General features: G+C 37.8%; 1 protein-coding gene across 4 annotated transcripts in view; it reads left to right on the forward strand.

Moving 5' to 3' along the window:
* The window catches only part of cadm1b (cell adhesion molecule 1b), a 176,379-nt gene that overhangs the window by 121,191 nt on the left and 39,089 nt on the right, over positions 1-16,099 (forward strand). For all 4 annotated transcript variants that reach the window (XM_089121305.1, XM_089121304.1, XM_089121307.1 and 1 more), the window contains 3 exons: positions 4,726-4,884; positions 6,473-6,569; positions 8,485-8,657. In XM_089121305.1, the coding sequence (XP_088977431.1) occupies positions 4,726-4,884; positions 6,473-6,569; positions 8,485-8,657 (429 nt within the window). The remainder of the gene's footprint in view (positions 1-4,725; positions 4,885-6,472; positions 6,570-8,484; positions 8,658-16,099) is intronic.

A 16,099-nucleotide genomic window follows, 5' to 3' on the forward strand; every position in this document is an offset into this window, starting at 1 on the left:
AAGGAAGATTGTGCAGATAAGTTTGCTGTGATTTACTGATGTCTCTGATCTGCACACAACACACCATGGTTTAGGATTCTGACTTCATAATGACTCTCAATGAAGCCTTCATAAGGTGTATCCAGGGAATTGACAAGAAGAGCTCAACGTGCGGGTGCTTTTTTTTTTTTTTTGGTGCTTTTCAGTCAAGCTTAAATAAGTAGCTTTGAATGAACTCCAACTGTTTACCTCCCACTCAGTAAATGCTGCCCACATATTAGTTCTCACTGGTTTAGGCAGTGCGAGCTGACATAAAGGAGTGAATGTGCAGGCTGGTTAATGTGCTTATAAACAGCTTTTCTCCATTAGACAGCAGGGTGGGACTGTTGAATAACATTCAGATAGACTACCTGGGGAAACAGAGGCAAACATAGCAGATGATATGGCGCATTTGAACAGAATCTAAGTTTAATGTGTCAACTGTTTATGGATTACAAACATCACAGCTTCATTAGCTGCAGTGAAAGCAGTCAGACAGTGGCCTAAGGCGAGAGATTTCATGTGCTAAATGAGTCCAAATACTAGCTAGTACGCAGTAAGGATAATAGAAAACACACATTAAGTTAATCATTTTCTAATTAAAAAGTGTTAATCTGAACCACACAAACTCTGGTGTCAGTACATATTGAAACACCTTTGGATATTAATTATTAAGTAAAGAGCAGAATTTTAACTAATCTTAGACTAAAATTATTTTATCCAGTTTGCACTGGTGCTGCCAACTTTCTCAGTTGGTCGCACTAGCATATGATTTGGTCACACCTTTTTTTTGCTACATGGGAGTACACGACCTTGCACTCGTACAAATGCGAAACACATACAATTTCAACTCGCACATTCTCAAAAAATGGTCGCAGTCAGGAACCCTGTTACCAATACCAATTATCACATACCAATTATCATACACTCACCTAAGGGATTATTTGGAACACCATACTAATACTGACCCCCTTTCGCCTTCAGAACTGCCTTAATTCTACGTGGCATTGATTCAACAAGGTGCTGAAAGCATTCTTTAGAAATGTTGGCCCATATTGATAGGATAGCATCTTGCAGTTGATGGAGATTTGTGGGATGCACATACAGGGCACAAAGCTCCCGTAGCACCACAATCCCAAAGATGCTCTATTGAGTTGAGATCTGGTGACTGTGGGGCCATTTTAGTACAGTGAACTCATTGTCATGTTCAAAAAACCAATTTGAAATGATTCAAGCTTTTTTGGAATTCAAGCATCAGTGGATGGGTACATGGTGGTCATAAAGGGATGGACGTGGTCAGAAACAATGCTCAGGTAGACCGTGGCATTTAAACAACGGCCAATTTGGCTTTGTGTGCCAAGAAAACATCCCCCACACCATTACACCACCACCACCAGCCTGCACAGTGGTAACAAGGCATGACGGATCCATGTTCTAATTCTGTTTACGCCGAATTCTTACTCTACCATCTGAATGTCTCAACAGACATCGAGACTCAGGCAACATTTTTCCAGTCTTCAGTCTTTTTTCAATTGCCAATTTTTTTTTTTATGGGACAATTCAATGAAAATTAAAATTCTGTAATCATTTACTCACCCTCAAATTGTTTCAAACATGTATGAATTACTTTCTTCTGGTAAAAACAAAGGAAGATATTTTAAAGGATGTCGGTACCCAGACAGTTGATGGGCCCCAATGAATTCCATAGTATTGGGGAAAAAATGGTGGCCAATGGGGCCCCAACAACTGTTTGGTTACCGAAATTCTTTAAAATATCCATGTTCAGCAGAAAAGTAAATAATGACAAATAAATATATTGATGCAAACAATCTAATGATGATAATTCTAATTAATAATTAAATTATTAAATCATATATAAAATAATATGATGTAAATATAATGTGTAGGCTATTTATAAATTATAATAAATCATTGAATGGTTCATTGATTAGTGAAAGTGGACATTCATAGGAACATTGTCCCAAACTCTATAATGAAGGAAACATAATTTCCTATGACCCCCCACCCCCCAATAAATTGCAAAATTAGCATAATCTTTAATGAAGAAACTCTGTGGACTGAAAGAAACTTATTGTTATAGGCCTTAAAGTTGGCATACAGTAACTCATGTATTTCTTGTAACGGTGTCTTAGTATGTGCTGACAGAAGAGAAAGGAGATGAGCTATAGGTCAGTGCCGAGCTGTAATTATTTCCCACTTCATTAGGTCCAAGTAAACCGTCATACTCTGGGCTGCAATTAGCTCAATGCCCTTGAGTTTAGAAATTGTCTTAGGATGAGGGCTAACATGATGTGCAGTAACCCCGCAGACAGCTACTGACCTCTGGACTGCTTCATATGAATTCATCAGAGTCACATGTCCTGATCATCCATCCATCGTAGCTATATGCTTTTGCCATTGTTATAATTAATTTTCATTTCAGTTTTAGTCATTTTAGTACTTAAACTTATTTCAGTTAGAATAACTTGCCATGTTTGGTTTTCATCTAACGTGCCCCTGACATTTGTGTGTTATTTCGATGATTCACTTTACACATTCTACTAGCTATAGGTAACTAAAGTATTAGACTGTTGGGTTAAGGTTCGGGTAAGTAGAATAAGTTAAGAATAGAATGAGCAAAGTCTGTTAAACGACTATCAAAATAAAAATAAAGTGTTAGCATATATTAGGCAGACAGTCTACTAATACTCTAATGAGAGTTAGTTGACTTGTAGTTGCAAATTAAACCAAATATCTAAAGTGGACCATCAAAATAAAGTGTTACCCAGATTATTATTTTATATTTTGAATACTATTTATAAAAATATGTTTAAAAAAATATGTAGGATACACCTATGCCATGTAAATTGTAGCATAAAAGGTGCAGTAATATTATTTTGTGGGCAAAAACAGTCCATTGTCTACTGTCATGTCAGTAGAGTAGGGAATCCCCATGACCATTTTTTTTCTCTCCATTGGGTCACCTGATGGAGTTTTAGGACACCATTAGGTCACTTGATGGAGTTTTTCTGTTCCTTGGCACTGTTGCCTTTCCAGTTGGGGATATTCAAATAAATTAACCAATCACTAATACCCTTGATCAGCTCTACCAAACGTGGATGTTTTTCCATGTTTGATAGAGTTTGGTTGTCCATTCAGTAGTGGCAAATTTGCAGTTTTCCTCTGTTTTGGATTGAAGAAACAACAGTCTCACTGTGTTGGGAGAGTGAAATTTTAGCAGGCCATGAAAACACATTAGAACATTATAGTATTACCAGAAAGATTCTGGTAATACTAATATATTGCACCGCTATCGAAATATCATGTTCACAATAATTTCGATCTGCAAAGTACCAATTTATATAGAACAAACATTGTATGTGACCATTGATTCTATTGTAAAATACACAGCATCAACAAAATAATAGTATTAAAAGACAATTATCCTGTAAAAAAACGGTAAACTACTGGCAGCTGTGGTTGCCAGCATCATACCGTAACTATACGGTGTGTTACTGTTTTTGTGTTAGAGTTTATAGCTGTTAATTAAAGTTTTATACTGTAGCTGACGATACGGTATTTAGCTGTAAATTTCAAAAACAGCAAGACGCTGTATTTTTACGTTATGATGCTGGCAACCAAAGCTGCCAGTAGTTTACCGTTTTTTTACAGCAATATTTTTTTCAGTGTAATTTGCAAAATGTTCATTTATAGATCAGTTCGTCTATAATTAATGCAGCAAAGTCTGTATTAAAGGCTGTTTCTGTCTTCCCCATCATCTCTGTCTTGAACATGTGACCACATTTTTGACAGCAATAAAACCAACATACTTACATCATACATAGTACACCAACATCATAGTCCTGGTAACCCAAAGACACTTCTTGCCCTGTTGGGGAATGATGAGTTTTAAAGTTTATTTGTTAACCATAACAAATAATTGTGTCTGATTGGTCTCATTTGTTACAACGACAACGATATGCTTAAAACGAAGAAGTTTTTTGAGTAGACGACACCATTGTCCAAACAATCCCCATTCACACGGATCCGCGATAACGACTGAAAACGCTGTATTCTGCTGTCAGGCCATTAGATGGCGCAATAAACACTATAGACTAAACACGTAATACTCATGTGCGTGACATCATCGTTACATCATCAATACGTTTTCAAAAACGTGCACTTTGAAACCCATTATCAAACGTTTGCGTTTGACGTTTTCAGGCACTCCCAAAAAAATGTTAATGAATGGCCAAAACGCATACAAAGTTTTAAAGTTTTTAGTTGAAAATGGTACCGTGTAAACAGCACCTAAGAGCTTGATGGCAAGCTAAACATTTATAACACCAGTTTCTAAACCACTGGCAATGCTAACAGTGGAATGGCTCATGTCATCAATAAATCAATCAAAGTGGCAAACCCAAAATAAAAAAAGCATTTAACTTTCACATGTTGACCGAAAGCTGTCATGCAACCCTGTGTTTTATGTCCTGCCGTGATTTTTGGTCGTCACATGTGAGAATGTGCCCTATGCACGCTGTATGAGGCATGAATAAATATATGAATGTGAAATTTGTCTGGAGGTGATGGTATCAATCCTCATGACCCTCCTCCCTTCTCCCGGTGACACAGTGTTATTATGAGCAGGCCGGGATGGAGGGAGCTCGCTTGTTATGGCTGACATGTCACTCTTGCGGCCGTTCCCAGGTGAGGCGACTGTCGAGGAGTTATACGACAGGATGTTCACTGTCACCAGCCGGCTCAGGCTCACCGTCTCTAAGGAGGACGATGGAGTGGCCGTCATCTGCATCATTGACCACCCAGCCGTGAAGGACTTCCAGGCCCAGAAATACCTGGAAGTGCAGTGTGAGTCATCTCTAGATGAGGAGAAAACTTTCAGCTGCGGTTTAATCTTCTCACCTGCATGCGCTGGTCAATTATATTGAGGTTGTAAAAGAACTTTTGTTACATAACTAGACGATTTATAAAGAAATTAACGCCGGACTATTTCAAATAAATTCAAATTTGGAATTTCTTTTTAAACATTTTCATACAGTAATTTGACTGACACAATTAGTCACACAATTTGTCACACAATTAGACCAGTTATAAGGAAAGCCTATTTGTTTCACAGGAATAGTTCAATGATTTTTCAATACCATTGTGCAACAAAAAAGTAATAATTTGTTTAAATCTTCAATCAGCTCTTTTCCATAAATTCCACAATTTGTAGTGCCCTCACTTCTGTTCGGCTCCAAAAAATGATGATAAAACAAAAAGACAATTTGAAATTTGTAATTATTAACTGATAATCCTCGCCTCTAGTGAGCGGATCACTTCAGAAATCACAAATCATTTTTCAGTGAGGCGATTGTTTTCTATGAAGCTTTTTTTTTTCAGACTGGACAAAATGTTCATGAATCCGAGTTCAACTCAGTGATTCTGTGATCTGTGTTTACAGCTCACTGGAGGGGGCGATAATTTGAATTGCAGATTTAATGTTTCCTAAAGATATGTGAATTCAGAAGTGGAATGTAGTGCATGAACCATATTCTAATGGTGCTTTTTTTATTTGATGTGTCAGTTTAAGCTGCGGTCACTATGAATTGTAAGGAAAATATAAAATTTGATGTATTCCACTTAAGAAATTAGGTAACATTGGTTTGGAAAAAAATAAATCAATTGAGTCAATAATAACGGGAATTTGATTTCGGGGGGATACAGTGCCTTTTAACCCAGGCGAGGTCTACGTATTTGCTTTAATTAAAACAGACCCTGTCCTGTTATGCGTAAACATGAAATGCTGTCCACCAAATAATGCATTAAGAGCATTTGCTGCACGCTTTTTTTCTGTGGCATGGGAAGTCCTGGAAAGGTTAACCTACCCTTTTGTAATCTTGGCAGAATATTAATTTATTCAGATAGCTGACTGCTCAGGGTGACCTTTGAGAAGAAAAGGCAGGAGGGATCAGCTCAACTGTAACAGCTTGACATTTTGACTAACATAGATAAAAGAGAAAAAGGGGAGAAAAAAAACATTTTACAGTACTGTTAAATTGACTGTTTAAATTCATATGAGTGTCATCTTTCCTCACACGCTTTACCCAGGCTATGAAAATCTCGTACTGTCATGTTCGCCCTCTTTTAGGCTCACCAGGTTGACTTAATATAGTGTAACGTGATCAATGAAGCCCAGAAGAGCAGCTAAGATTGTCTGCCTTCATTATACAGGTCTTTGTATTAAGCATGAACACATAATACACATGAATGTATAAATGCGAGTGTGCAAATGATGTCCAAACCTGCCGGGGATGTTTTCTAATCAGACTGAGAGGCAGGTATGTGGCCTTAGAATGATAATTAGATAGATTTCAAGGGTACCGAGCGGAATCAATGTACTGCAGTGCAACTGGAAATAAGTGTGTTTGTTTGTATCTTTATGTTCATTGCACAGATAAACCAGAAGTGAAGATTGTGGTGGAATTCCCAGAGGGTTTGACCAGAGAAGGAGAAAATCTTGAGCTGACGTGCAATGCTAAAGGAAAACCGCAGTGAGTCCAACACAGGGCCCTCAGGCCACTTTACTCATTTTGTGTGTACGGTATTGATGATAACAAGAACTTGTATATATAGACAGGTATGCAAATAGGTACGTGGTTTGGTAGTGATACTTCATACTTAGTTTGTATCTTTAAAATCTCCTGAAAGACAGATAGATGGGGATGGACACACAGAACCTGATTTCCCCAAGTCCAACATCTTTGTTGATCCTGGAACAACATACTGTACCAATCAACCTATCATATTTGAGGGACAAGTTTATGTCAAGTTTTGGCTTATATTCAGGGTTTGGTGTGTCTACATCAGTGTTATCAAAGTCCTTTTAGGCAAGTCATGCCACTCGGCCGCCACTAACAAGACCAGGCTCCTATCTAAATGAATGGGCCGAGACTCAGAACTGCACTTTCACTGGTGTCCCGGTGATAATAACTGCTTGTATGGAAACAGTAATAAAATATTATAAAAATAGCTGAAAAAGTTTGATGACTTTGCCCCAAAATAAGGTTTAAAATACCTTTTTCCCCATAGGTTATACTTTTATTGTGCAAGCGCAAGGGTTCTTTCGCTCTCTGTCGCGCAGAGAGCGAAAGTAGTATAGAAAATAAGTATACAAAATAAGTATAGACTCGCTCTAGATTTGAACAAATTTGCGGTCATCAGGGAGCCGCTATCTATCAAGACTCCCGGAACTTCCAGGAGACTTGGGATGTCTGATATTTACATAACTAACACATATCAAATCTGCCGCCTTTTCAAACCGTAAAATATTATTTCCGCTGTCGCAAACCACAACTGTGTGCATGCGTCGGTGGAACCAGAAGATAGGCTTAAATGTTTCCCGGCTTGACCGTTAAAAGCAGGCGATTGGCTTTCCAGAGGGAGGGGCGGGGCATGTGCATACAACCGGCATCTTTGGTTTTTACTATATAGTTCTATTAAGGATTGAGGAAGTGGCATGTCTCTATATAAATAGTTGCTGGTCTTATTCACTGTTTTTTCTCTGATTTGAGGGATAATTTATGGGTAGGGTTAGGTTTAGAGGTGGGGATAGTGTTAGGACTCAATTTTCAGACAGAGATGTTGTTCCAGGGTCAACTAAATATTTGCTTCATATGCAACAGATACAGTGGATGGATGGATGGATGGATGGATGGATGGATGGATGGATATAATTGCTTCGTATGCAACAGATACAGTGGATGGATGGATGAATGGATGGATGGATGGATGGATATATTTGCTTCGTATGCAACAGATACAGTGGATGGATGGATGGATGGATGGATGGATATAATTGCTTCGTATGCAACAGATACAGTGGATGGATGGATGGATGGATATTTGCTTCATATGCAACAGATACAGTGGATGGATGGATGGATGGATATATTTCCTTCATATGCAACAGATACAGTGGATGGATGGATGGATGGATGGATGGATGGATGGATATATTTGCTTCATATGCAACAGATACAGTGGATGGATGGATGGATGGATGGATGGATATATTTGCTTCGTATGAAACAGATACAGTGGAGGGATGGATGGATGGATGGATATATTTCCTTCATATGCAACAGATACAGTGGATGGATGGATGGATGGATGGATGGATGGATGGATGGATGGATATATTTGCTTCGTATGCAACAGATACAGTGGATGGATGGATGGATGGATGGATGGATGGATGGATATATTTCCTTCATATGCAACAGATACAGTGGATGGATGGATGGATGGATGGATGGATGGATATATTTGCTTTGTATGCAACAGATAGAGTGGATGGATGGATGGATGGATAGAAAAAAGTTGTCCTGAATAGAGCGCATTATCCTCTGTGTGTCTGCCTGAGCATTTTCACAGTGAGCACTAAATGATTACTCTGATGTTTTACAGGCCTCATCAAATTAACTGGCTCAGAGTGGATGATGATTTCCCCTCCCACGCCGTGATTACTGGCTCTGATCTCTTCATCGAAAACCTTAACAAGTCCTACAATGGAACGTACCGCTGTGTGGCATCTAACTTAGTGGGAGAAGCCTATGATGATTACATTCTTTACGTATATGGTATGTACTTGAACTTAATCTGCGTCTGTAAACAACAATCCATAAGAGCAGAGTTTCCCCAGACAGTTCAATTAATAGACAAAATGACGCTGCTAATGGTTAGTTTTTAATATCAGTCTAGGTCTTGGCTTAATCTGTGTCTGGACAAGCAGCCCTTGATGTCTGCATGTAATGTTGTGTTTTATCTGAAGTGTTTCAAGTTAACTTCCACATATATTTCTTGTTTCAAAGCTACAGCTCTGTATTTAATTCAGTTGTTTGATGTTTTTTTTTTAAGACAGAACCGTTTAACCCTTTATTGCACAATGTTGCCTCTGGGTTTTCTTCACTTGTCGCCAATAAAATGGGTAATAATGAATAGAAGATTTAGGATAAACCAGTAAAAACACACAACATATTTTTTCTGGCACAATGCACCCATGTAGAGAGATTTTTGCTTCATTAGAAGCATTTTATTGATTATTTCTTCAAAAATATGATTAATATTTCTTAGTAAGTATGGTTTATTTTAAATCATTTAGAGCTATATCAATCATTTGGATGTTTTGAGGAATTGCTTGAATATGTTTGTTGCCCCAAAGCAACACTGTGCGACAGTGGAATGGATATGAATGTAGAGTATATGGATCCACTATATTATAGTTATTTTTTAATGTGTTTTTGTTTTGTGGAAGTATCAACCTTTTTAGCATTTAAATGAAATTTTCCACAAAAATAGACTTTATTTCAGAGCCCAATTCTCACTATTAACTAGTTTCTTATGGCAAATATCATAGTTAAAGTTAATAGTGAGAATTGGGTCCGAATCTAAAGCGTGACCAAAATTTATTTTAATTATCTGATTTAATAGTTTTGTTCTTTTGTTCTTGTTGTTTTGCACATAAAAAATAGGACTGCGACATAATTTAAGTCACTCAAAAATATTCAAAAATATTTAAATGAGTAAAAACCTGTCTTTGAATGATTTCATTGAAGCGCTGCAAAGCATACCTAAAAAGAAGCCTCCCCGTCCCAAATTATTTTTCAAAATTTGTATTTGATTTTACTAATTAGGTCCATTTTATGCAAGACAAGTGAATCAAACATGTCTATTTCAACATTGTTTTCATAACGCATGCAATAGAGGGTTCATACGCTTTAGTTTTTCATAATAGGCTACTGTTCTTATTAACATAGGAAGTGCATTGTGTTAAGCGCATGTTTAATCCTTAACAAGGGCTGACAGCTGGATTTTTTCAAAAGCCCAGGCAATAATTGCAATGACAGTGGCACTTGAAGCCTGGGATTTAACAAAGCTTTGCTTTGCTATAGACGAATTGAAGTGTTGTTATTGTTTAAAGCAGGTTGTGTTCAGGAGCGCTAACAGTCTGCCAGCTGCAGCTATTACGGGCTGTCCTGTTGAGCTAAAGATATTAGCCTGAAGAGACGGAAGAGGGCTTCTCGTCATTGAGGCGTTTGTCACCGCAGTTATTGGTCTCTGATAATGCTGATATCCGAGGCAGGTGTTTGGGAATGATGTCATCAGCGTCCCATCTGCAGATAGGAGAGTTTGTGCGCATCTCATGCCTGGAAGCGGTTCCACTTCCAGCTCATCTCGATGCCTGTCACTGCTACCTGAGTGAGCACCACCTGCTGATTACACCACTTCCTCTCTTTTCACGGGCTCCAGCATTTTGGTTCCATTTGCGCCGCGTAGGCGTCTCAGATAAGAGATTTATTGCTGTCTGGCTTCATATAAGTGGCGGTTTTTAGTTATAATCTCCCAAGCATTGTGTAATGTGTGTGCAAGGACTTTGCAAATTATGTTCAGCCATAAAAAAAAAAACGTATTATAATGGAAATTACATGCATTTGTAGTGTTACCCCGAGAGTTGCTTTCGCTCTTTAGTACGGCCCAAATCGCTTATGCTTTGCAGTAAATAAAATCAAAATCTTGCAGTGCATTTCTAAATCAATTTACGGTGCAATTGTCGAGCATGCCCTACCTCAGAGGACTTCAACAAGTGGAAAGACCTCTTGTAGCTTGATAATCCTGGGCACACTATACTTCTACAACCTGTCAGAGTGACTTTTACTGCTTCTCCTGAGGGGATGGCAGCTTTGCTTTTGCTACAGAGCATTTCCTTTTACTGCCATAGTAAAGCAATGACTTGTGTTGAGCAAATGCTTACAGCTCCTAAGTCTTTCGCTTCTTTCAGTCATTTAGTTTTTTTTTTGTTTTTTTCATGAAACACCAAACAGGATTTCCTAAAATCACAGATAGTGTGTAGTCTGATAGAGAAACAGTGTGCATGCCAATACAATGGCAGCAGTGTAACGTTTTCTCCATTTACATGATTACTGCATTCCTTCACAAAAGGGGCTGTTTTGATGTAGTATCAAATGTTTTTGAAGGCTAATATGAATTTGCAAAGAGACAGATACAAGTCACAAGCTCGTGGCATAGATGCCGAGAATGAAAACCCATCCCCGTGTTACCGAAGCCTCTGGTTAATGTGCTAGAAAAAAAGACTGAGACGTTCACTTTATTTGTCTTCAAACTTGGAAATTGGATGGGAACAACAAAAGGCATTATAATAATAAAAATAGGCTGGGTATTATTTTTGTCTGATAAGAAATGTAAAATATGTTTTATTGATTTACTGAATGTTTTAGAAAACCCTTTCTTAAATGCAAAACTCAAAACCAATTTTGAATGGTAGTCTTTGCAAAATGAAACTCCACAGAGCTTTTATTTCTACCTGATCTGACCTTTTAAAAATGAGTATCATTGGTTGATTCAGTCATATTTAATAATAAGTTAACATGATTAAAACCAGTTCATTTAGATGTTCTGACAAATCTAATATTACAGTGCACAGTATAGGATTTGTTTGATTTAACGATACTATCTTTGCATGGTAGAAAAAATTACCTTGATTATCACATTTCTCTATTTTCCACTACTTCACATTATGATGTTTGTTCCAGTTTCTAGTCCAAATTCAGACAAAGGGAAATTATATTGGCCTGCAAATCTAGTTTTAAAACTGTGTGATATACAGCTAAAGTCAACTCCAGTTCAAGAAAAGGACGGAAGTAATATCTTCTCTTTGGTAAATGTGATGTAACTGCACTGCTCCAGGGGTTGTCTATGCCATGGCTTTATAAGTATTTTACTGGCTGAAGAGCTACAGGGTTAAAATCCAACTTGATCCCGGTTCTAATGGTGGTGGGTGGCTGAGTCTGGAAACATCTGCACTGTGAATGGGAAGACCAAGACTTAAGTCCTTCCAGAGCCATTTTTGTTAGCTATTGTGCTGTTGAGCAAGACACTTAACCTCCTTTCTACAAGTTCAACCTTTGAATGCCCCGTATCTCTGTTTGTGATACAAGAGCACAGACAGATATACAGTGAAAAGGCGTGTGAATATTAGGTACAGTAAACAAGAAGAAAGTTGAAAGGAACTTAAAGGAGTAGTTCACTTTTAAAAACAACTTTTGTTGATAATTTATTTACCCACATATTATCCAAGATATCCATGTCATTCTTTCTTCAGTCGAAAATAAATTAAGGTTTTTGATGAAAACATTCCAGCATTTTTCTCCATATAATGCACTTCAGTGGTAACTAAATGGTTCAAGGTCCAAAAGACAATTTCAGTGCAAACTGCAAACTGTTCAAAGGGCTTTAAATGATTTCAGACAATGAATAAGGGTCTTTTTAAGCGAAACGATCGCTCATTTAAAAAATAAAAAAAAATAACAAAGTTTAAGTTTTATAAGCTCAAATGGTTAGGGTTAGGGTTTCACTTGATAAGACCATTATTCATCGTCTGAAATCGTTTAAAGCCCTTTGAACAGTTTGCACTGAAACTGTCTTTTGAAAATTGAACTGTTTGGTTCCCATTGAAGAACATTATATGGAGAAAAATCCTGGAATGTTTGAATCAAAAACCTTAATTCCTTTTCAACTGAGTAAATTATCAGCAAAAGTTTTTTTTTGTTTTTGTTTTTTAAAGTGAACTACTCCTTTAAAGCATATTTCCTGCACATTGAAAGCTTTCGTGAGCATTGCCGAATACGGAGACCTACAGTAGCAATACCTTCTGCCAGTCCTAAAACGCTATCACTAGAAGTCAATTGTCCCAGTTCTTTAAACTAGGTCACATACGGTTTTTTTTCTCCTTTTTTTCAGATGAGATTTTAACTGGAAGAGGACATTGAGTAGTCTTATTCTGTCTAGCTATAGCAATACTTTCTCCAGTAAATGTTCAGTTCACTTCATGGTCCTTTTCCTTCAGAAAGATATACGCTAGTTGTAATGATTTTCCAGGTAGGTGATTTTGCCCGCAGGATTGGTCCACTCAGCAAAACCTGCTGATCAGGTACTTCTTTAATGCAATTCATGTACGTTTATCAGCGTTTATCATTAATCATTATACTGAAGTAGTGTGAAGATCTGGAGATTTGGCAGTTGGGAATATGCAACACTGAAGGAATCGGCACATCCTATTGGATGCTTAAGGTCTCCAGCCTTGTCATTGAATTGTATCATTCTGTACATTTGGCTTCATTATCCATACTTGAGTCCCCTGAGTTGCATTTCGCCTTTGATACAAATGTAGTTAGTATCTTGCAAATCCATCAGTGACTCATTACACTTTATTAACAGAAAACAATGTGCAAAGTGAATGTATTTATAAAGCTTTAGAGGTTTGAATGTGCTAATATGAGCTTTTAATTACATCTGAGGCATCTTATGTAGACCTAAAGCGCATTAAAATATAACAAAAATAGTTAAATATACGTTGGTGCTCACAGGAGAATTGAGTTCCCCACTAATCATGGCATCCGGATTAATTAGCATGTATCTATTAACACCCTGTCTGCATTTTTTAAGCATAGCATTCACAGTGGAATATTGCTTGCAGGTGTAGTTCAGGCAGTGCATTTAATTTGTTGCTGAAGCTAATCAATCTAGTCTAGCTAATTGCATGTTTGCTTTTTAGTCTGTCTCTAGTTTTAAATGGTGCTGTTCGCCTGTTGTGAATTGCCAGTCAGTGGATTATGATAAGAAATGCTTTATGTGATTCAAACCAGAATTGGATCAACATCTAAATCAATATTAACCAATCACTGCCCTATATCTAAGACGTGGGGCTGTGATTCATTGATTATATTATATTACACTATAACATAATTATAAAAGCAACACTTTTGTTTTTGCCTCAATTTTTCATGAGATATCTAAAGATGACTTTTTCTGTACACAAAAGGCTCTCAAATATTGTTCACAAATCTGAACGCTTGTCCTTTGCTGAGATAATCCATCCATCTCACAGGTGTGACGTATCAAGATGCTGATTAGAAAGCATGATTGGCTGCCCACAATAACGGGCCACTAAAATGGGGGTGGGGTCTGAAAACCAGTTAGTTAGAAAAACTGGGGGCACGTACAAGTTCAAAACGGTGCGCGACGTTTTGCTATGGTTTCCAAGTTGATCGTCATGTTTCCTGGAAACGGCGTGCAACGGGATTTGAGATACGTTTTTTAGTCTGAATTAGGTAAATATGTGCTTCCATTTCAGTTTCCACAAATCCCTTCACTCGATTGGGATGTTCTCTTGTGTTCTGGGCAGCAAATGCAGTAGCTGTAACATCGTGCATGTTTTGTAGTATTAAACACATATTTATACTGACTTCATCAGGCTCTGAAAATTCTTAAAGGGATACTCATACTCCACTTTTTTTGGAAATATGCTCATTTTACAACTCCCTCACAGTTAAACAGTTGAGTTTTACCGTTTTCGAATCCATTCAGCCGATTTTCTGATATTTAGAAGATCAGTAACCAGACAGTTTCTGGTCTCATTGACTTCCATAGTATACTATCATTATACAATATCAGAAAATCAGTTGAATGGATTCGAAAACGGTAAAACTCAACTGTTTCACTCTGAGGGAGTTGTAAAATGAGCCTATTTCCAAAAAAAAGTGGAGTATCCCTTTAACAAAGACCGGCCTTCTCAGCTGCCATAGTTGCAACTCTTGCGTCATCAGAACAGTGTGTTCAACGCATCACCATTTTTGTTTAAAAATGGTTGTGCAACGTTTTGTCGGGGCTGAACCCTATCCTTAGCATAGAGTTGATCAGTTTGTTGATTGTGGCCTGTGGAATGTTGGTCCCCTCCTCTTCAACGGCTGTGTGAAGTTGCTGGATATTGTCAGGAACTGAAACACACTGTCGTATTCGTCGATCCGGAGCATCCCTAACATGCTCAATGGATGACGTGTCCGATGAATTTGCTGGCCATGCAAGAACTGTGAGGTGATGGTCGTGGATGAATGGCACAACAATGGGCCTCAGGATCTCGTCACGGTATCTCTGTGCATTCAAAATGTTTGTTGTCCATAACGTACGCCTGTCCATACCATAACCCCACCGCCACCATGGGCCACTCGATCCACAACGCTGACATCAGCAATTTGCTCACCCACACACTGCCATGCTGTCTGCCATCTACCCTGTACAGTGAAAACCAGGATTCAACCGTGAAGAGAACACCTCTCCAAAGTGCCAGACGCCATCGAATGAGAGCATTTGCCCACTAAAGTCGGTTACGACGATGAACTGCAGTCAGTTCTAGACCCTGATGAGGACGACAAGCATGCAGATGAGCTTCCCTAAGACGCTTTCTGACAGTTTGTGCAGAAATTGTTTGGTTATGCAAACCAATTGTAGCAGCAGATGTCCGGGTGGCTGATCTCAGACAATCTTGGAGGTGAAGATGTTGTATGTGGTGGTGCTGGGGGTCTCATTTATAAAACTGAGTAGGATCCAGAGCTAGCGCAGAATTCACTTTATAAATCCCAGTCAGTGGAAGATTGTGCACACATGCATCTCCTCTCTGCGAATAACCATATATGGAGCTTACAATGCTTAGTTTTACTATGCATATTCTCATCTGCATAGCCTATCATTTGCTTATGATTATTCATCCACGTGATAACATGTTTAATACAAGACTTTAGGAAAATAGGAAATATGGATGTGCCATCACATTACATTAATAAAAATCATTTAGTAGCCTATCCTTGTCTTGTTTTTGAAAAAACAAATCAAATGGTAAAATGTAAAATACATTTCAGAGATAGTTTTTCTCAATCTTTTCCAGTGGTCAAATAGTTTTTTTAATTGATTTATATTTTTAATGGCAACAGATAGAGCTTGTTGTGCATTATTTGCACAAAACTATTTTCTCAGAAAATCTGCTATTATCATGATAAGCAATTATCTCTGTGGTTAAAACGTTTTTTAAAAAAAACAGCATGCCAGAGGAGAAGTGTAACAACAAATATTTCTATTTATTGAACATAAAAAAACTTCTCAGTAATGATTTCATCTAGTTTAACTGTTTAACTCCATTAATGAGAATGGCATATTTAAAACATAGTTTAAT

This window comes from Pimephales promelas, chromosome 16, assembly GCF_988280905.1.
Source record: "Pimephales promelas chromosome 16, fPimPro1.hap1.1, whole genome shotgun sequence".
Lineage (NCBI taxonomy): Eukaryota > Metazoa > Chordata > Actinopteri > Cypriniformes > Leuciscidae > Pimephales > Pimephales promelas.